The sequence below is a fragment of the Fistularia commersonii genome, chromosome 3, assembly GCF_037954325.1.
Source record: "Fistularia commersonii isolate RoL2024-O1a breed Wild chromosome 3, RoL_Fcom_v1.0, whole genome shotgun sequence".
In the NCBI taxonomy this organism is placed as follows: Eukaryota; Metazoa; Chordata; class Actinopteri; order Syngnathiformes; family Fistulariidae; genus Fistularia; species Fistularia commersonii.
The window spans coordinates 23,687,017-23,709,245 of NC_141286.1; the positions used below are offsets into that span (position 1 = coordinate 23,687,017).

Genomic DNA, 22,229 nt, shown 5'->3' on the forward strand with positions numbered 1-22,229 from the left:
ACTCTGATTGGGATCTCGCGTTAGGCGAGATGTCACCAGTAATAATAAGAAGAAGGAAGTGACTTTGAGAGTGATGATTTAATTGTCATACGCGTGCACGTCAACGTGAGAGGAGGCAGGAGGAGGACAACGGTGATGCTGCTCTTCTTTCCTCCCCGCTCCCTCTGCCTCTCTGCACCGTCAACTGCGTCGCTGCGTCGCGGAGATCCGACCGCTTCCCGCCGCCGTCCGTCCGCGCGTCCCCGTCCCCCTCATCCCCGACCCTCCTCCCCAGCCTACACGCCATGCATGACGGCGCAGTACGGCACCGTCGTTAATTCTGTTATTTTTTTTTCCTCTCCCACCCCCCACCCCCCCTCCAGTCTTCCAGTGACGGACCGCGGGCAACTCCCCCACCCCCCGCCCCGGAGCTCCGGCCGTGTTACCTGCGCTGCGACGCGGCCGGATCGCGGAGCTTCATGATGCCCGCGAAGATGACGACGTGGGAAGACGAGGCAACATCATGTGGAGCGACGGAGGAGGAGGAGGAGGTGTGTGCGTGTGCGTGTGCGTGGGGGGTTGGGGGGTGGAAGGAGCCGGGCCCTTGTGTCGTGATGCGACGGGAAAAAAAAATCCTACTCACTCAGCCTCCGGATGGAGATGAAGCCGAATCCGCAGATAGGGGTGCGGGGGGATGCGGGTTGGGTGCGGGGGATCCATGCATGAACCGCGCACGGCTCCGCGCTCCGAGCCGCGGCATCAGCTGCTCACACCAGCGTGCGCGTCATCGCCGTGAGCGACGCTGAGCGCGGCCAATCAGGAGCGCCGGACGTCCGCGCACGGATGTCAGGAGGACCCGGATGGGTCGACTTATCAATAAAGTCATCGTCCATGTGGAGGTTTTAGTAGAAAACGCTGCACACACACACACACACACGCGCGCACACACGCACCTGCTTCACGAAAGCAGCGTGACCTCATGGGCTTAATTTATGAATCCCCTTTATTTACCTTTTATTTCATTTGTTTTTACCCCCCAACCTACTTCCTGCTGCACGTCCTGTGTTCATCCTCCCAGACTCCTCAGCTGCAGCAGGACATTCCCTCAGTTTCCTCCAGGATCATCGACCGCAGGTCATCAAAAACATGAAGTAGATTTATAAATAGATTTTGCAAAAATTAAAGCCTTAAGTAGCATTAAAATCAATGTCTAGAGGCATGAAAAATTTAAGTACACTTGATGGGGGGGGGGGGGCATTGTTCTTGGCAATTTATTCAGATTAGACTATATAAACATTTCATAATTTTGATTTTTCATAGCGTGACGATCTGCGATGATTGACAAGTGGATCCCTTCACGTAGCTCAGGCTGATTTTCTGACAGTGCACTAAGTTACCAGAGTTGGAGAAAAAAAAAAAGACTAATAATCATGCATAAAGTTAAATGGGTGTGACTCTTAATTTTCATGGTCACTTGGAGGGTCATATGTGCATATCTGCTACTGGGTGGAATCTATGACATATGTAAATAATTGGCATTATTATAAATAAATATATCTGCATTAAATAGGGCATTAAATTGCTTAAGGCGGCATTAAAAGGGGCATTTGATTAGCTGATAGCTGCCGAACCCCTTAATGAAGTATTTCTGCTTTACATCCACTGGATGTGGGTTGTAAAAGAGGATAATTTATCTCTTCATTCATTCATTTATTATTTATTATGTCTCGCAAAAAGCTCGGAGTGTTTTATTTCCCCAGACCTTGTAAAGTATTTTAATGACACCTCTGTTTACGGATTCTGCTGAGCACTATTTTTATGCATTTATTTTCAGAATTCATACTGACTGGTTCAAAATAAAGTATAAGATAATTTGTGCAGGACAGATTAAGATTAAACTAATTTGTTGTTTATTTCCGTACTCCTGAATTGACTTCACGTGCAAAGAGGAAGTACTGATTTAGTTTATAACCCATCAGTCGTTACTGACTTTCCCTTAACAATGTTCTTCTGCAGCTTTTGTTTTTAAATAAATCATGCACTTTCTCTATAAATCCCACTTTTCTAGAGAGAAAAGGTTTAGTTTTCAATTTGAGTCTGACCAAATAATTTTAGGAAAAGACACACAGGAAAATCAGCAAAGCAAAACATAACAAAATAACTGATATGTTTATTCATATTTAATAAAAAGACACAGGAAAATCAGCAAAGCAAAGCATATCAAAGTAACTGACTGATTTTGATATATCAATGTATCCAAACATATTTATATGGATAAAAAGACACTGCAAAGCAAAAAGTAATGGACACATTTTATATATAATGTATACGTGCCGATCATGTAAAAGTAACTAACACCTTAATACATAATTAATATATCTTAAATGTGTCAAAGTAATTGACACATTAAAGTGTGTGTGTGTATCCATATGTTTATATTTTCCAATAAACATCCACTTTGGAACAATTAATCATGTGTTATATGAATTCAGTATTTTAATTTAATTGTATTTATTAACCTAAATACAGCCAGTTGGTAATTTAAATAAGATAAAAATTCAAAAATGATTGATTTTTTTTCAGTATTGCTGCCCCCCTACACACAGATCAATTATCTCGCCTAATGAGCTAGACGGTGTGTGTGTGTGTGTGTGTGTGTGTGTGTGTGTGTGTGTGTGTGTGTGTGTGTGTGTGACCACGCAGGTGAACCACCCCCCACCACCACCAAACAGGAAGCTGCCCCTTCCACCCGTCTGTTTTTGTTTTCCTTCCCGCGCCTCCGTTTTCATCACGTGGACGGAAACCACGAGTGTACGAGGACGCCAGTCCACGCTGTCTCTGCGCTCTATCACTAGTTCATTTTTATTTTTACAGTTATTATTATTATTATTATCATTATTATTACCTCCAAAGGGGGTGGGAGTTACCAAAAAAAAGATGAATTAGTGCGCGGTGGACATGCGCGGAGCTGCAGCGAACATGGCGGCTCGCTTCCGATAGAAAGTGTGGGATCTCCCGTGGAAACGCCGCGTCGTGCACGGTGGGTACACGGCTCCCGTCTCCTTCCTCCCCGCACCCGAGGCGGCTGGCGTCTGGCGGCCTCCCCTTCCTCTTCTCTTTTGTGTTGCGTTTCCGCGCTGCGGCGCGGAGCGGTGCGGGAGGCACCCCCTCCCCTGCCTCCTCCTTCACCTCCACCCCGGTGTTTGTTTGTCCCCACGCGTGTCCGCGTCCGCGTTCCCCTCCCTCCCCCGCAGTTGTTGTTATTGTCGTCGTTGATGTTGTTGTTGTTGTTGTTGTTGTGTTCTCGCGGTATTACCGTCGTCCCGGTGCTCCCGCAATCTGCGCTGGTGTCTTAAGAAAAAAAAAAAAAAAAACACGCCGACGTTCCGCCCACCCAAATGGGAACCGCGGCGAAAATGCGTCACACACACACACACTCACACACTCACACTCCTTCCCCTTAACGTTTATTTACATCTAGCGCTGACGTTCTGTCTGCTCCCAGCACACACACACACACTTAAGTGTTTTTTCTTCCACGCTTAGCTGCTAGTTGCAGCCCAGACATGTGGGTCCGAAAGTCCAGTATTTGTAAACTTGGTGTGTGTGTGTGTGTGTGCATGTATATGTCACCCCACGGGTGACGCCCTGCAGCAACCCCCCCCTCCATGTGAGGATGAGGAGGGGGATTTAGGTGTGTGTGTGTGTGTGTGTGTGTGTGTGTGTGTGTGTGTGTGTGTGTGTGTGTGTGTCGCTGTGGAAGAAGGTTTGTTGTCCATTTGGAAAAAAAAATAAAAGACAGCCGTCCCCTTTGACCTCCACCCCACACCCCTTTTAGGGACCTGTTAAGGCACTTTAGGTCCCCTCATTGGCAAAGTATTGATAGGTCTGTCATCCTGTCGATTAATTATTGATACCCACAAAAAAAAAAAAGATTCATCTTTGTTAAGAAAATGCTTCTTTGCGCAATTGGTTCTTCCTTTTTCATATTTAGAAAGTATAAACAGGATGAAGTTGGATATCAGTCAAGGAAAAATCAAAGCTTCCTTAAAAAAGTAAATGTAGAAGAAATAGAAACAGAAAATTAGGGTAATTCTAATTATTGCTATGAAGGCTGACGGTCTACCCTCTACGAGTAGTAGCAGTCATACCAGAAGTAGTAGTCGCAGTCATTTTCCCTGGAGGGAGTTGCTCTGCAACTTGAATTGGATTCTTTTTTGTTTTTTTTTCCAGGTAGAATTGGTTTAATCTCACGAGTTTTCAAAGCATCGCCGAAAGGCTCGGTTGTAATTTCTCCCAATTCTCCCGCTTTGTCGCTTCTTGCAGTGAAAGGCGAGAATACGGAAAATCAGCAGGATTCTTGATTTAAGAATTAAAAGCAGTAACACATCGATGTTGTGGAAATCAGAAAAAAATCAAAACAAAACACTAGTTTAAGATTCTTAATCCCGCCGCTTTCCTCCGCTCAGTCCGATTGCCAAGGTGATAATCCACTTAATCTGAGGGATTGTAGAAAGCATTAGCTGCATTGATGTCAGCGACATATATCATCCCAGGGAATCATGTTCCGCTATAACAAATATAATTGGGTTCAGGGTTGTAATTACATTTTATGTAATAAAGGCAAAATTGCACGCTTATCACAATGTTAAATAACCAAAACGGTGGAACCAATGTGGATTCAGCGCTTACGTTCAGATGGCTTCAAATATAAGCGATTGTAAGCGAGAGTGATATTTTATAACACGCATTTTCCTCTTAAGAAAAAAGAGAGTTACGACCCTCCGTCCCCTTCACAGAAACCAGGTCTCAGATCTTCCTCCTGTCAGTTCTGGTGAACGTTGCTAATCCCTGATCAGTGGCGGTCTGGGAGGTGGTGGTGGTGGTGGTGGTGGTGGGGGGGCTGTAAAAATTAAGTGCTTCCTGGTCTGTTGAGCGTTTCTGTCTGCCCCCCCTCCCTTCCTCCCCCGCATGCAGAGAAAGCGGGCCGAGCGTCGGCGAGGCAGGCCGCGGGCCCGGCGAGCGGCGGGGCTGGAATCCTTTTCATGTCAGCCGGCAGACGTCCCACATCCACACGTCTTAATGGCTTTTTATGGCGGCCTGGAATCTTTATGGCCCCCTCCTCACTCAATGGGGTTTTAGTGTGAAGACAGAGGGTCCTCACAGGGAGCGGCCACAGCCGACGGGCCAGGAGGCATCTTCTCACTTCTTTCAAACTCTGGACTTCTTCTTTTTTTTCGTTCGTTTCACCGGGATCCGATCCAATATTGTGATAATCCGGACACCCCCGAACGACGGTGATATAATCCCCCTTTTGACCTACGAGTTTGCGATCCTGTATGAGAAGACCCCCAAAACCGGCACCCGGGTCGGACTTCGACAACGTGAGATTTAATCTAAAGAGCTGGTGGGTTCAGCTTGACTTTTTTATCGGGATCCAATCCAATATTGTGATAATCCACACCCCGGACACCCCCTGAACGACGGTAATATAATTCCCCTTTTGACCTACAAGTTTGCGATCCTGTACGAGAAGACCCCTACCACCGGCACCAGAGTCGGACTTCGACAACGTGAGATTTAATCCAAAGAGCTGGTGGGTTCAGCTTGACTTTTAAGGCGTCGGAGACGAATCTGCTTTGCAGGTGAACGACTCAAGTGATGCTCCGTCACCACAATGTCAATCAAAGGGGTCTCGGCACAGCGGTGATTCACTAGTAATAACAAAGATATTGTCAATAAACTTTAAGCCGTTATATAGCACCTGCTTTATCATGTCTACAGTGGGTCGTTTAAGAACTATTCATAATGACAAGTGCTATTGGGCGAATGTGTGGACGTGGATGAGAGGGTGAATAGCTGCACGTAGTGTTATTGTTGTACGTTTCTGTACGACCTATGAATGAGAGGGTGAACGGTTGCATGTCAGATCCAAGGTGAACCCTGCCTCTCGTCCAGTGACAGCTGGGATCGGCTTCGGCAGCGCCGGGACCTTGAGAGCAGCAGAAGATGGATGGATGGATGATTAAGTGGATGAATCCCTGTGATATTATGTTGCCGCTTGGCTCCTTTGTTTGTTGACTTTTCTAACGTCGTTCTTTCTGGTCTCCCCTGTCGTTCTCGCAGGTAGCAGCCAGTCCCGACTTGCAGCACGCTTAGCGCCGGTCGCCATGGGCCGCACGCCCCACAAAGGTAGGCCCGCGTTGGGCGCTAATCAAAGCCCCGCACGCACCGGCGGCTTTCTCATGCTGATGAGTGTCTCGATGGCGTTTTGATTTCAGATCAGAAGGAGGAGAAGAAGGAGAGACAGGGCAGCATCACCGCCGGCTCGGCCCTCGACAAAGCTAACGGTCGGCCAGCCTGATCCGCCGCTCCCTCATCTTCATCTCCCGTCCTTTCATTAGCTGTGAATGTTTCCGAGTCGGCGGATCGGCGGCCGCGTCCTCTTGATCCTCGTTGTCGTTAACATCCGAGGAGTCTGATCTCACATTAGAAAGTCGGGCTTTGTAATCACCGACTCCTCCATGAGCCAGAACTTAGGCTTTTGTCTGTGACTCTGGGAGAACTCATTTCTCCTCGTCCGTCTGAACCGGGCCCGCCTGGCATCACCTAAGGAGACACACACATATTCACAACCAAAGAACATCAACGTATGCAGCTTGGAATGACGCAATATTTAGTGAGGGCGGTCATGCTTTTAACTTCTCTGTTTCCCAACTCTTTTGGCGCTTTCTCCCACAGCACGTTGTTGACATCGGTGTGTGTTTGTGTCGCCAGACCCGTTCAGCTGGGAGGACTATCTGCGGGAGACCTCGTCCATCGCCGCCTCCCCAACCTGCTTCAGACAGGTAGCTCAGTGTTGAGAGTTTACTTAATCCCATATGAGTCCGTCAACATTCCAGCCCATAATACACATTTATATGTTTTATTTGTGTCCCCTCCCCGCAGTCCAGGGTCCCGCCGTCGAATGACTTTAAGGCGGGTATGAAGCTGGAGGCCCGGGACCCGCGCAACTCCAACTCGGTGTGCATCGCCACGGTGATGGGCATGATGGGCGCCCGGCTCCGCCTGCGCCTGGACGGCAGCGACAACACCAACGACTTCTGGAGGCTGGTGGACTCGTCCGACATCCAGCCCATCGGGACCTGCGAGAGGAAGGGGGACATGCTGCAACCCCCGCTGGGTGAGACCGAGGACCGCAGACGCAACCGCCTTCTCTTATTTCAAAATACAGAAATGGGGAGGGAAGGATAAAAATGAGCTGTACATTATCTGTACAACCATCAAACAAGCCGTTAGCCATTAAAATGACACGGCCGCTGTCCGCTCTGAGGATCGATGTCCAAAGGATTCGAGTCAAAACAACTTACATCAGAGGGAGTTTCAGCTCCGAGTCCTCAGACGCGGCTCGCCGTTTTGTTTCGGATCCCATCGGACCCCGTCAGCCTCACGAACACTCACACAAGTTCTCGTGCATTACGGTCGCCTTGGCTTGATTTCTTTTCATTTTTCTCCCCATATTGTAATTTGCAGGTACTTATGAATTTAATGTTATAATTATGTTACCCCTCTTATAATTGTGTCGTCTGCGGGGGCGAGAGTCAGAAGCAGTACTCTAAGTCACCACCAGGTGTCACACTCAGCTCTTTTAAACTTTAGGATGCTAAAAGAATATGTTTTCATAGTTTCTTAATCCTGTTAATATCAGTCTGAAAAAAATGGGTTTCCGTGTAAGAGTTGAAACTCGCGGCGGAGGGTGATGCTTTGACCGTGTGCGCAGGTTTCAGGATGAACGCCTCCTCCTGGCCCATGTTCCTCCTGCGGACGCTGAGCGGAGCCGAGATGGCGCCCAGCTCTGCTTTTAAGAAGGTAACGGTGACACGCTGGGAAAGGCGTTTCCCGGCCACGGGGAGACGTTTCAGACTTAGACAAAGTGATGTTTGTGTCTAATGAACATAGAAATACAGAAGTTCGCATTAAAAATACTCCCAAGGAAGTTTTTTTTCATCTGGGAATATATTTAGCATAATGCGTTGATCAAGTGACAATTGAAGACTCAAGAGCTGAGAAAATGTATTTTTACTTTCGTTGTGTTTATGTGTGTGTGTCCAGGAGCCGCCAAGCCCACCTAAAAACTACTTCCAGCCCGGCATGAAGCTGGAGGCGGTGGACAGGAAAAACCCGTATCTGATCTGCCCCGCCACTGTGGGAGAGGTCAGAGGTCTGGAGATCTTCGTCATGTTTGACGGCTGGCGAGGCGCCTTCGACTACTGGTGCCCCTTCGATTCGCGGGACATCTTCCCGGTCGGGTGGTGTGCGCTGACCAAACACAGCCTCCAGCCTCCGGGGAACTTCTGTGAGTTCCATCTTCTCATACTCGCCTCTTTTTGCGTCTTTTCCCGTTGTCTGAAATGGATCTCTGCAGCGCCCTCTAGTGGGTGGGGGTTTTACATCCAGCAAAAGCGTCGTAAAGCACACGTGGGATGTGATGTTTGAAAACATCTGAAACAGACGTGCCTGTCTACATATATGAGCCTCAGTGTATCGCACTGAGGGGCCAACCAAGACCCCCGCCCTGCTACAGAGGGTCTGGCTGGGTCCTGCCGGGGCCAGACGGCATTTCTCTGCTGGAGTGTGAGATGTTCTAGAAAAGCATTTTGCTTCGGCTGTTTTCTCCAGACTGGCCCTGGTGCGCTGCCCTCCTTTCGCCACTAGAGGGCGCCATCGCTCTCCAGTGCTGTGCCGTCTACAAGAGTCCAAAGGGTTCAGATCTGCTGCCACTGCAGCTGTGAGGGGTCGGCAACGTTGACTCTGACATCCCATAAGACCTGAAACGGTGTCTTGAGACTCACTGAGAGATCTGATTGGTTTACCATGTTTGTTTGTTTTTTTTTGTTTTTTTTTGGTATTTTTTATTTATCCACCCGCAGCTTTGACCCCCCCTGATAGTTTTAAGAGGGATGGTGAAAGCCTGAGCTTGAACATGACAAAGAATCTTGAGGAGCAGCAAATGCAGAATCCCCAACTGCTCTTTTTTTTTTTTTTTTTTTTTACACACACACACACACACACACACACACACACACACACACACACACACAGATGTTTTCAGGTTAGCTCTCACGTGGCGTCCTCGCCGTGTGACCCCTTGGAAACGTTTGCAGACAAATTTACTGCAAGAGTGAGACACACATATCATCCCATGTTCTCTCAACTTCTTGACACACACACACACACACACACACATGCACACACTTACAATTCAAGCCCAGGATGACTTCACCTTTGTGAATTAATGACCCCGCTCCTTTCCCGTAATCAGAATCATCAATTCCCTGTTCGATCAGGGAAAGTTTGCTGTAGGCTACGTTGTAGCTAGACTGATAACTATGCAGTGTGTATGTGTGCGCGTGTGTGTGTGTGTGTGTGTGACAGGACCATCATTCGTTGACCCACAGAGGGGTTAAAGAGCGGACAGGAAGCAGATGCCTCCGTGATGGCGTCAAGAGGTCAGGTCAGAAAAACAAACAGAGGACGGCGTCTTCCTCGAAGCTCCGCATGGTCCTGTCTTCGTTGGCAGCGTGGAAGCAGCAGGGAAAAGTTCCCACGGGCCGACCTGTTGCTAAGGAGACATCCCAGAACTCCAAAACTTAGAGTCGCATTAGAAGCGGAGAGCGGTGATTGGTCGGGACGAGTCACCCGCCGTAGTAGCGAGCGCATGCGCGGATCCGCACGGCTCGCCGGTGCCTCTGCTCTTCGTCAGGAGCCGTGTTTGTCAGCGCGGCCCGCGGCGCCTTCACAGGGGAGGGAGGGTCACCGCGAATCCACAGAGAGCCTCTCTGGCGTTCGTCTGTGGACGTACGAGAGTTGTCCCTCTACAAAACGGATCTGTGGATCCAATCTTGATGTTCGGGCCTCGCCGCGCAAGGAAACGTGTATAAACGTGTCATAACACATAGATCAATAAAGGACATGTTTACGCGCTAAAGTGACCCAGGAGTCGTCAAAGTCGTCAAACACATTCTCGGTCAGACACACACACACACACATGCGCGCACGCATACGGGTGTTTACATTCAACATGGCGGTTGTCACATATTTTCTGAGCATTCGCGTGTCGGCCATTTTGCCCGCCTCCTCGTCTGAGCGCGGCGAAAGCGGTTCTTTATCCCCAGACGGCAGGAGCGCGTGCCGAGGCAGGTGAAGGGAGATTTACATCTCAATGGCGGGCCAGACAAAGGTGGAGTGGCCAGCGCCGCCCAACCATTACAACTGTGAAATAGAGCGGAACCCCCTCGCCCCCCGAGAATGTTTAGATTAGGAGTCGTTTGTAATCTAAGCGTTCATTAAAGAAACGGTCGTCCCGTATATTTAAAAATGTATTCAGAGACGACGCGCTCAGACAGGAAACACAGCTTTGCTTGATTTAATGATTATCATTGGTGTAATTTACATTCATTATCATTTGCATATAATTAGTAATGTGTAATTACATGGTAATTCCTCTTAGCAGTGTCTTGCCTTGTAATTTGAACGTATGTCGGGGAGGGACTCCACGCTCCGTGGCTGGCTGTCCGTTTCCAGAGGAGTCGAACCCGTCATCCTCAGATGGATTGTTCCCCCCCCATCCTTTCATACATTTGTCCAGGAAGTGCAAGGTTTCCAGGAGGGAAATGTCTGTTCGGGTTCCTCCACCACCGCGTCTCGGTTCTCATTTTAATGCCTCCGTGCAGAAAGATGGAAATGTCTCTATTCCAGATATGTGTGTGTGTGTGTGTGTGTGTGTGTGTGTGTGTGTGTTTACCCCCCCCTCCTGGCCCCCCAGTCAGATTACGTTAATCCCCTCAGGATGAACGGCGCTGTCGTGATGTGACGTCCAGGCATCTCCCTCTGATCCCGCTGCTGACATGCGTACCTCGCTGAGAGCTCCCCACGTCGAAGCCCGCGACGAGACTTCACACAGATTTTCCTCCATACGTGTGTGTGTGTGTGTTTGCTTGCACGGGGGGGCCCAAAGGCAGGGTGGTGTAAATCGCCACACGGCCGTGGCGTCACATGTAGATGAGTGAATGAGCCGTGGCCAGGCGGAGAATTAATGAGCTCCTTGTTAGCGGCCCCCGGAAGAGAGGGAGCGGAAGGCTGTGTGTAATTACCACTTTATTACACATTTTTAATGGCGGCTCGTCACGTCCGTCCGTTCTCGACGCCACAACGCCGGCAAACCAAATCCGTTTTTATTTTCTCCCAAACTTCACGTTCCCTCTCCCCGGATACGTTTTGACGACATTGGCGGTCTTTGTACAGAACCAGTGACCCGGCGATCAATATATTTAATCAAAGAGTTTATTGTGGTTTTTACCACAAGCTGATAAAATAGTTTAAGACCCCTGGGAATAGTTTCAGTTTCAAACGGGTCTATTAGACTTGTTAGCGCTCTCGTATTAATGAAATAGGAGAATCCTAAATGGGATTCGCCAAAGAAAATATTGGAACGCACCGATGAATATAAATGGCTCCAGAATATCACGAATTTCTTTTTTGTGTCAAACAAAACAAAAAAAAAAACCTACACATCTTCAATCCATACAGAAACTTGTATTTGTTATTCATTCACCTTAGAATCATTAAATGAAGGCCGTTGTTGAAGGGATCAGGTTCCTCAGGTTTCAGGTTTAATCGTCGGATGTCCCCCCGGGCTACCTGCGGCCGCGGCGCCCCGGGCTGCTCTGCGGCGGCGGCGGCGGCGGGGGAAGAAGGGGGTCCTGACACGGGACCGACCCACCTTTCATCTGGAAACGTCTGACTCGGCTAGGGTTACACCGCAGGGGGGGAACCTCCTCCTGGGTCAGGAACGCGCATGTGTGTGTGTGTGTTGAGGGAAAGCTTCCATGTGTGCAACTCCTGAAGTCTGCCCCCCCCCTACCCGTTTCAGTCCAGTTTAACCTTTTACCCTCCTCCCAACTCATGAACCCCCCCCCCCCCCACACACACACACACCCACCCAATGATCCCACTCTCAGGAGCCCCACATCCAACCCTCCCAACATCTCCCCTCCCCCAGAGCCTTGCAGGAAAGCAGGTGACTGATGTAGCCTGTCGATAGGGGCCTACAGATAGCATGAATAACCCCCCTCCTCGCTCCCCTCCGCTCGCCCGCCACACCCCCTCGCTCACTCCTCAGCCCCTCCCCATCCCCCTATGCAAATGCGAAGGCCCCCCCCCTCCTCCTCCTGCCCATTCAAAGCGGGGCGAGGGTGCGGTGGGGGGGCTTGCAGTGTGGCTCCGAGGAGCAGCGTGGCGGGGCTTTGTTGTGGGCAGCTGAGCGAGACGCGCACGGAGGGTTGAGAGGAACGACGGAGGGGAAAAGAAGAAGAAGAAGAAGGGAGGAAGGAGGCGCCGGGGAGGAGAGCGCAACGGAGAGAAAGTTTGAGAAAGAAAGAAAAAGAAAAGCGATCAGTTAGTTTAGTCCCAGAGAGGGGAAGCCCCTGCACCGCACTGACCTCGCTGTTTATTGTCAAGAGAAATCGTCGCTACAAGTGCTACCGCCGACTCTTCCCGGTGAGTTTTGATTTTACTGAGTCTCCTTTTCTTTTTTCCACGGGCGGGTCAGGTCGAGGTTCGGGGTCCGGCCGCCCACACACTCACACCCCTTCCCGGGTCACCTGTGTTTCATTGTGTCTTGACGGATGTTTGAAGCTGACGCCTCGCAGTGACAGCGGCTCTGCGTACCGGAAAAAGCGCAGCGGAGCATTGGCCGCGTGATTCCCGCCGCAGGAAGTGGAGTCACGACGCCTCAGAAGTTGCCGCTCCCCGAAATCTTGGCGTTTGATTGGTGGAAAGGCGGCAAAACAGTCAAACCCGTGTTTGCTGGTTTCATCTGGATTTAAAAGCTCTTCTCAAAGAATCGGAGCCCTCCTGAGTCTGGAATCTAACCTGTGTGTGTGTGTGTGTGTGTGTGTGTGTGTGTGTGTGTGTGTGTGTGTGTGTGTGTGCGTGCGTGTGTGTGCGTTTGCGTGTGTGTGAGATTTGTGCCTCTTTAGTGCGTGAACTTCCCCCTCCTGGCACCCACATGCAGCCAAGAGACTGAATCAGCACTTTACATTGAGTTTTTGCTGCTGCACTTGAGATGGACTCCAAAGAACAACCAGTGTGTGTGTGTGTGTGTGTGTGTGTGTGTGTGTCGAGAGAGAGAGAGAGTGTTCTTGAAGTGACTGTTTGCATTGAGAGTGCTCGGTATGCTTGTGTGTATGTCTGGAGGGGGTTTTGTAATTAAATGAAAGCTCCTCCCCTGGACGCTCAGACATCGGACGCAGTTCTCAGCGACCCCATTTTTTTTACGTGCGCACACACACACACACACACACACACACACACACACACACACACACGTTTCCTCCGGCTGTGTTACACAGGTCAATGGGTCGAGTTGGAATTATAGCCATGATCAGTGCCATATGTCTGTGTGTGGCTCCTCCCCTTTCTCTGTTCTGTGCTGCATTCACGATTTCCTGTTTGATTATTACCTCGAGATAACTCAGATCATCCATTGTCATAAAGTCACTGCAAGTTTTATTTTTCCTCCGTGTGTGTGTGTGTGTGTGTGTGTGTGCAGATTATGAAACACCATCTTGGTAATGTGGAGAGGGAATAGCAGCACATCTATTGATCATTGCAAAGCACTGGCGAGGCCATGCAGGCAGCGGGGAATGTTTTTGTTGTGCTTCACCTGCGGGCACGGCGTAACGTGAGATCCAGCGGTTCATGATGTCACCCGATAGTCGCAAGAGAGGGAAGGAAACAGGCCTCGAATGAAAAGTGGAAGCCGTAGATGCAACCGGATTACCAGTCGCTTTGTAATGGATCAGTTCAAATTGATCACATTTAATTATCTTTATTTCCCCATCAGTCTGAGCGCAACAGTTTGCGTCTTCATCGTGACCTGTCTGATTCCCCTCCTTCCCCGTGCAGCCGCTGGATTTGTTTTGCCTCCCTGGGCAACATCTCCGGATTCTCACCAACCGAATCAAACCGCTGCGCCTCCTGTGGGCCCTGATCTTCTACCAGGAGAAGAGGGTGTTGTTTAGCCCACGGCGTTCCATCTAACCTCTGGATTGGAGGATTTGTCTGACACGGACTGTTTTTGTACTTGAACCCCGACCCGGGATCGAGTGTTGACCGGCGGCGCTCTGCTAGCTGTGCTAAAGCTAACATGACAGACTGTTGGTAGCTCATACATATTTAGCGTTGAGGGGCTAATCGAGGGTTGGTGGTGCTCCTTTTCAAACCTTTTTCTGTTAATTAAAATTCATGAATTAAAAAATAAATAGATAATATAATGTGTAGGAAGACCACCCCCTGGATTTCCATCAGGTACGCCCGCAGACCCCGGGGAGGCTAACACTGCCTCTCCCTGCTGTGTGTGCGTGTGTTTGTTTGTGTGTGTGTGACCGCTCTCGACCTCGCCCCTCTGAAACAAAACACCGCTCGAGCCGACACCCATTTTCACTCATTTGCCAATTAGGCAGCTTTTTAGTTTGCCCCTTACTAAGCCCTTCATAGTCTCCCCTGTATCACCTCTCAAGGAGGCTCTCCTTAAAACTCGGGCCCCCTCGAGAGCCTCCCCCCCTTCACTCCGCAGACCCCCTGCACTCGCCAAACAATGCGCTTGCATTGAAAGAAGAGGTAGTTATTGCTCCCTTCTAACCCCCCCCCCCCCCCTCCACACACACACACACACACTCCTTCACGAGCCTCCGCCTCCATGAAAATGCAATCATATCACGCAGAGTCACACCGGGGCTAATGAGGCGGGAGGGGGAAGGAGCTGCTGAGCCGCTCTGAATTATTTATCTTTCTAAACCCCCCTCGCTTCTCCACGGCATCCTGATCGGAGTTTGGCTAAAAGTTAGTGTCCCCCTCCCCGTAAGCTAGAATGAGCTCGCCAGGAAAAAAAAGCGAGCTCCACCCTCCTGACCTCCAGGAAGGAGCTGTCAGGGATCCTTCAGGTCCACGGTCTGCTGTCCGAGGCCTGTGTCTGGATTAGACGATGGGGTCGGATTTAATCAGCTTTCAGCGACGCTGGAGTGACGCCGCGGAACTTTCCCTCCGCCCTCCCGTGGTTGTTGCTGTTGCTGTCGTTGCCTGAAGCCAGAAGGCTGTGAGTGATTGTGTAGCCGGCCGGTCCCCGGGGGGGTCTGGGGTCTGAGAGGCTGAATACAAAGAAGCTGTCAATCTCAGAGGACGCTGTCAGTAGATATAAACTCCTCTGTGTGAAAACAGTCCCTGTCTGCTTCGTCCTGTGTCTCTGCTTCTCCCCGAATCTCCTCCGCTTGTTTCCATCCTGGATCGTTTAAGATTCTCTACTCCTGGACTAAAAACCGATCTTTGTGTGCAGCCTCCACTATTTGCTGCGGATTCTAGTACGGACCGACCGTGTTGACAATTTTGTGTGTTTTCTCCTCTGTTGTCCCCTCAGTCACCCTCCCCGGCGCGCTCCTCGCCCCCGTGTCCTCCTCTTCCACCTCCCTCGCCACACGGCGCTCCACTTCCAACTCCTCCTCCTCCTCCATGCAGACCTCGTACCGACTGCCCAACCCCCTGCCGCCGCTCCCCGTGCGCAAGGGCGTCCGGGGTCGCCGCCCCAAGTCCCAGACTATCGCCCTGCTGAAAGCGGCGGCCGAGGCGGCGGCGGCAGCGGCGGCGGTGAATGGCGCGTCGCAGAGCCCCTCCAGAACCGGCACGGGACCCCAGCTGGCCCCCAGACCGCACAGGAGGAGAGGGCCCAAGCCCGGGAGCAAGGTGAGTCGTCCGGAGAATCCTGAGGTGAAAGTACGTTTAAAATCAACAATTAGCTGAACAATCCATCCGGGCGGCGAGGGGTTAATGAGGGGGCGGGGCCTCTTTGTTTCTGCAGATTAAGTCTCCGGTGATGCAAACCTTGGGGATGCCGTCGGTTACTGCTCCGTCTGCGGAGAGCCGGCTGAGCTCTGGCCATGTCTCGGTGGACAGCAACCATAGCAACAGCTCAAACGTGGTCTGCACAGGTAAATGGGAGAACAATGAGCCTCAACCGGGCGTCACGGATTCCTAACTTAACGCCGTCTTTTCCCCCGTCGCTCCAGTGTGCGTGTACGTGAACAAGCACGGCGATTACGGCCCCCACCTGGACCGCAAGCTAGTGCAGCAGCTGCCGGACCACTTTGGGCCGGCGCCGGTCAACGCCGTGCTGCAGCAGGCGGTGCAGGCCTGCGTGGACTGCACCTTCCAGCCCTCGGTGCTGCTGTCGTTCCTGCAGAGCCAGTCCCACACCGGCGGGGAGGTCATCAGAGGTGAGCGTCGTGTATCTTCACCGGCTAACGGTGGACGCCACATTGGGCCCGGCTCTCTCCTGAGTGTATTCAAATGTATTCGTAACGGCGAGCAATCAGTCGGCTGCCGCGGGAATTAGATTCAAGCACGCATGCGAGGAACGAATGCCACTTGACCAGACTGTGTGTGTGTGTGTGTGTGTGTGTGTGTGTGTGTGTGTGTGTGTGTGTGTGTGTGTATGGGGGGGGTCGGGAAAGGGACAGGATGAATAAAGGATAGTGCATGTGGCAGCAGCTGATGTGAAGAGTGTGTCGGTAATTAGACGTGACATGTGCATCTAACCTGGTTTGGGATGCTGGGATTGGGTCTCCCTGGGGGAGGAGGGGGTGAAGGGGGTTTGGGAAGGGGAAGGCCTGTGGCTGGGGCCGGGGAGAGGGGGCGGGGCGGGGGTTAATTTGCAGATCTGCGCTGGCTTGGCTTGGGTGGGAGGGTGTGGCGCTGAGAGGGGAGAAATGTGGATTTGTGCCCATAAAGGGAGGGAGAAAACCCGAAACCATCTGCTCCTGCGAACGTGTGTGTGTGTGTGTGTGTGTGTGAGAGAGACAGAGAAAACATATTTAACATTGTGCCCCCCCATCCCCCTCCCAGTGCGGTCAGAGCACGGCATCCGCTACGTGAAGCTCCCGTCTGCCTCCAGCGCCTCGTCGGTGCTACGCTTTCTGGAGAACATGTGTCAACACCTGGAGAGCACCAGTGTGTTCAGCTCGCAGCCCTTCAGCCCCTTCAGCAAAAACACCCGCTTCTACGAGCGGACCAAGTCAGGTGGGCGACGTCGGTCACTTGCCAGCCCGATCCTGCATCGCCAACAAAACATTTTAGTGATGATTTTCAAAATGATAACATTTATAGCACACTAATATCATTCCCCCTGAATCAGTAGTGCATTCTGTTAAATAGAGCCGGTGTCCCACGCCGAGAACGGCCTGTCTACAGACGACGCTGCCAAGGACCCGGCCGCCGCCCGCGCCCCTCACACCGCGCCGGACTTCCGAGCCACAAAGAAGGAGCGGTCGTATTATCACGCAGCCACGCAGCCTCCACAGCAGCAGCAGCCGCCGCCGCCGCCGACGCTGCGAAGAGTCAGCTCCAACCCCGCTGAGATCAGCCCGGCGCTCGCCCACAGACGAGTGGAGGGTAGGATCACACACACACCAACACACCCCTCAGATGGGTCCTCCATAATCGTTTCCGAGAAACGATTGTCCCCTATTCTGACATCATACTCCTGTAAGCTAGCACAGTTAGCCACACCAAGCTAACTGATGTTTATTCATTCATTATCTCTACCGCCCGCTCCGAGGAGGAGGTTTTACCCGCTGCGCCACCCTGCCGCACTTGGAAACTCAAGTTTATTTCCAAATAATCATTCCGGATTGCAACCAGCCAGTTGCACTCTTCAGGTTTAATCCCTCTACCTGTAGGCCCGTGATCGGACTAATCCCCGGGATTTAGGGTTCCCTCGGAGCTTTGACGAGCGCCCGCGTAGCCGCGGCGGCTTTTGATCAGCGTCCTGACGTTTTTGTGCGAGGGCTGGATTATCTCAGCAGAGAAGACGCGCTCGTGACCCGCCGGCAAAGACGGCGAAACACACCGCATCGACAGCAACCCGACACGGTCGAGAGACATCTTCCCCTGCCTCCCGACCCCCTCCGTTTCAGCTTACGGCTCCAGCGTCTAGTTGCCTTTCATGGACCGGGGCTGTTAAACTTCAGATTTCATCCACGTTGTAGTCCGCAGATTATGTTAATCTCAAATGATATTCCAGAAGCTCTCTCTCACGGGTTTTTGGCTTTCCCCTCCCGATGTCCCCTTTCTCCACAGCAGCGAGCTCCACCACGGGCCCGGATCACACCACGGCGGAGAAAGAAGCCTCCGGAAGCGACGTCTCCTCCTGGTCTGTCGACGACGTCATTCGGTTCGTCCAGGAGGCCGATCCCCACACGCTGGGTCCGCACGTCGAGCTGTTCAGGAAACACGTAAGCGCTCCCGCCGGGATCCAGAGAACCACCAGCGGTCGCCGTTGTGCCTCCTCAGATCTATGAAACTTTAAAACCCAACCGATTAAAATTGTATCGGTTAAATGCGGATAATCTGGTGAAGTAATGCTGGGCTCCCGCCTCACGATTTTCACGTTCACAGACTAAAAACTGAAAGTCAGAAGGACATTTTAGGAGTTTTACTGGAGTGGCGGCGCTCCCGGCATCTCTGCCGTTGAGTACAAGGTATCCGATCAGTCTCTCCAAGTCTTGGGGTTTCGACAAAATGAAAAGGGTTTGATATCGTCGTTAATCATTCAGTCGTTGCGGTGACGTAAACATCGACAACCGTGAGCTCTAACAAAACCAAAAGCCTGGAAAACAAACTATCACCAGAGGTTTTGGCGGCAGAGATGGGATTTGTCGGCGGTATGGATGTACGGGATGGACGTCCCGATCGGATGGTGGAGCTGTGAGCGGAACAGCCCGGCTTGGACCGTGTCGACTCGCCGAGCGGAGAAGGAAAAGCAGTGGGATGAAATAGCGGAGGCTCTAAGAATCCAGTTCTAGTTTTGTCAAAAGTGACCCTGTGAGATTCAGTTTTTGTAAAATCTGTCTGAGACGAGGAAAAAAGTCAAAAACTAGTTTTCAGCTGTGATCCTTTTTCCACAGGTCTTTTCCACATCTTTTCAAAGTCTTATGTATTGGTAGCTTAAAGCTTCCAGGCCTTCAGCTCAGAAGTTCGGGATCAAAAGTGTGATATTTTTCCTCTCTGTAATCCACCGTCTTGACACCTGCCGCTTCCTTCTCTGTGCAGGAGATCGACGGCAGGGCCCTGATGCTGCTGCGCAGCGACGTCATAATGAAGTACATGGGACTGAAGCTCGGTCCGGCGCTCAAACTCTGCCATCACATCGAGAAGTTGAAACAGGCCAAACAGTAGAAGACGAGCGGGACTGCGGGCGGGGGGGGGAGTTGCTCATGCACACACACACACACACACATACATACACACACACACACAAACGTAGCACGCTGCTCTATAGACCAGTGTAAACAGCCGCAACACCAACTGACTGAATTTGGAGGGGTTGGGCTCTGACTACCTGCAGTGTTCCCGGTCTCTCAATCACACACACACACACACATATTCCCACAGGTTTTACAGGCTGATTCTGCTAGGAATTAATGATCACGTGTCTCCACCCCCCGCATCCATCTGGAGAGCGGCTCCAGGTCCGAGCAGCGAAGGCATCACCGACCCTTTCCTACCAACGCAATAAACTTCTCTTGACTTGACTGCGTCTGCCAGCATTGGGTTACAAACTCTCCAGTGAATGTAACACGCCATGCCCGTGGTGGCGGCGATGACACACACACACACACACACCTTGCTCCCTCAGCTGGATCTCTCCTGTCCTCACACACGCTTCGGTTTTGCTGTTCGGCTCAAAGAAATCCCAGTTTTAAAGCGTCAAAGTCGGCATGACGTGTTTTAGATGTTTTATATGTTTCGTTTTCGGGAGGGAGGTCGAGGTGTATTAGCTTCACTGCAAAAATGGTCAACAGATAGAACTGCATTACACTTCAATCTCACACACACATATTTGAGACATACACACATCATGACTGGAATGCTGTAGGGGTCGAAGTAAAGGCGAGGTTGTCTTCTCCCTGTCTGAACTCTGCTCGAGCTCCGGATTCAGCTGAAATGATTTTGTATTGTAAGAAAACCAGAGAGCGCGACCGCCTGTTACCTCCTGTCAGTGTGTCCTCTTTGTTTTCCTGCCTGAAATCCTTTCTGAAATAACTACCTACAGGACGACGTGGTGTGTGAGTGATTCTTCTCTGGTGTCTCCCCTCAAACCAAATCATGTAGCCGCATCTCACGCCGCCGCCCCGTCATCGTGGTGACAAGTCGATACTTGAACCGTGTTGCTTTAACGTGAATCTCAGGTTCTGGTCGTGTCTTTTCCGAGTTGTGTTACGACATTAGCCTATCGGTGTCTTACTACCGCGTCGTTGAGGGACTGCACGATAAACTGTGTGTGTTTTCTATGCCTTGTCATCTTTCTGTGCAGCATTACCGCGTGTGCGTATGTGTGTATAAATATATATATATATATATAAATGCAACTTTTTACTGTAAGTTAAAAATGTTTGTTATATATGTTTGATATGCATTCACAGAATTAAAACGTCTTCTTTTCATCACTTTAGTGTTTGAGGACACGCTGGTAGCTACTAGTTCTTTTCCTTCCCAGCGTTTTCCCGCCGGAGAAGAATCTTGGTCCACCTCTTCGGCTTCGCCGTCGGCCCCCTGATGTCTGTAAGTGTCGACCCGCCGGGGCCTTTGCTTCCCTCGCAGAGCAGAATACGGGACAAAACAGGCCTGCCGCTCTTGACCCCGGCGGCAGCTCATGATTATTTCCCACCGTGAAGCATCTATTAGGGTGTGTGTTTGGTCCGAGGGGGTCATAATGACAACGCATTTCACGACGGGAGGATTTTTTTTTTTTTGTGCGGCGCACGTCCTGTTCAGACGTCCAAACCAAGTCGCACTTATTATTTATCAAAAAACATTCCCGCTCAAACCAGCACATCAGCTGAAAGGATCTTTCAAAGATGTCTCTGGTTGGTTTGTTTTTTTTTCAGATTTCCACCGTGAGTCCTCTCTCCCAACAGAGAAGGTGTGTGGATCCCTTGTTTTAGGGGTGGAATACACACATGTCTGTTGGAAAAAAAACAAAACCCTGATTTAGACCAACACAGCGCCATCTAGTGTCGCAAAGTGAAGAAACGAGGCGTCACACAAACAGGTCTTCCGTTTCAACGCAATCACATTTATTTCCTGTTTTTTTCTTCTTTTCTATGCACAGTTACTAAGCAGCCTGATGAGCTGTTTGAAATGAATTAGTAATAGAATCATGGAAATTTTCACAATGTTTTACCCCCCATCCTCAAAAATAAATACAACAATGAAAGTGTTGCAGAGCTCCAAAATATACAAGGGCTTGGAAATAAATCATGTCAAGTAAAAACAAAATAAAATTAAAAAAACTTGTTTGTTTTTATTCTTTTTTTTTTTTATTCATTTTATATCACAAAGGAAATAATTTGCAACATTATTATTTTTTTATTTAAAAATTTATTTACAGGTTTATACAAAAATACAAAAGTGATTCAAATGTTAAGTCCTAGCTACTTTTAAACTCGGAGCTTTCTTTTTTTAATTAATCGTAATTTATTTCATCTTTTCTCCATAGACACTTTCTTTAAGATCTTTGTGTATCTGTGTGTGTGCGTTTGTATGTGTGTGTGTGTGTGTATGTATTTAAATATTTTATAGTCTGTTCGTGTTATTCCATACTGTACACCTTTGAGAGAAACAAAAAAAAAAACAAGGCCCCCTCCCTGCAGTTTTCACACATGTGATGATAAAGATTTTTGTCCCAAGCTGCAGGAAAAAGAAATGGGGGTTTGGGGTCAGACGAGTGTTTAGCGAGGGTCTGCTTGGAGACCCTCTAAGGCCGGGTACAGTACGGAAAGTCACACCGAACCATTTTCCAAGGCGTCGAGCTGCTTGTCCTTTTTTTTTTTTTTTTTTAAAAAAAAAAAAAAAACTATCACGGCCAGGTTGCCAGTCGTCGGGCACGAATCTTAACAAATTTAATTTTTTTTTAATTTCCTCAGAGTCCCAAAACAGAAAGAAAAAAAGAAAAGGGGGGCGACTCTCACATCAGCTCCCGGCTCAATTAATATATTCTCTTCTCTATTTGTACATTTCTTTATCCAAAGCTGTTTGCTCTTTTTTTTTTTTCCTCTCCATATATGCAATTTTAAAGTGATTCAGCAGTTTTCTGGCGGGAAAATAATGTCTCTCTCACTCCAATTTCCTCTCAGCTC

The 22,229-nt window shown here is 50.0% G+C and overlaps 2 protein-coding genes across 7 annotated transcripts in view; one reads left to right on the forward strand and one right to left on the reverse strand.

Annotated features, from left to right (window-relative positions):
* Positions 1-766, reverse strand: part of cdkl5 (cyclin dependent kinase like 5) — a 34,867-nt gene extending 34,101 nt beyond the window's left edge. For 4 of the 5 annotated variants that reach the window (XM_086144287.1, XM_086144288.1, XM_086144286.1 and 1 more), the window contains exon 1: positions 426-515. The gene's annotated coding sequence lies outside the window, so the exon portion shown is untranslated. Of the gene's footprint in view, positions 1-425; positions 516-622 lie in introns of those variants that run through there. The other variant, XM_086144284.1, reaches the window with a different exon arrangement.
* Positions 767-2,620: 1,854 nt separating this feature from the next.
* Positions 2,621-20,145, forward strand: scml2 (Scm polycomb group protein like 2). 2 transcript variants are annotated; one of them, XM_086144295.1, is made up of 14 exons: positions 2,621-3,019; positions 6,106-6,171; positions 6,261-6,329; positions 6,757-6,827; positions 6,928-7,162; positions 7,760-7,848; positions 8,092-8,335; positions 15,455-15,777; positions 15,893-16,022; positions 16,101-16,307; positions 16,936-17,109; positions 17,245-17,481; positions 18,169-18,323; positions 19,141-20,145. In XM_086144295.1, the coding sequence occupies exons 2-14, from the start codon at positions 6,150-6,152 to the stop codon at positions 19,264-19,266; spliced, it is 2,082 nt and encodes a 693-aa protein (XP_086000421.1). In that variant the 5' UTR covers positions 2,621-3,019; positions 6,106-6,149; the 3' UTR covers positions 19,267-20,145. The 2 variants fall into 2 exon arrangements, with proteins under 2 accessions (XP_086000421.1, XP_086000422.1); XM_086144296.1 differs by having other exon boundaries at positions 2,622-3,019; positions 18,172-18,323.
* The last annotated feature ends 2,084 nt before the right edge of the window (positions 20,146-22,229 follow it).

What these genes read in the sequence shown, in the direction of transcription:
- scml2 (XM_086144295.1), top strand. Translation starts at nt 6,150, where the DNA reads ATGGGCCGCACGCCCCACAAAG. An exon ending in CCAGCTCTGCTTTTAAGAAG is followed by an intron (nt 7,849 to 8,091) that starts GTAACGGTGACA and finishes GTGTGTGTCCAG; the next exon opens with GAGCCGCCAAGCCCACCTAA. An exon ending in CGCCCACAGACGAGTGGAGG is followed by an intron (nt 17,482 to 18,168) that starts GTAGGATCACAC and finishes CTTTCTCCACAG; the next exon opens with CAGCGAGCTCCACCACGGGC.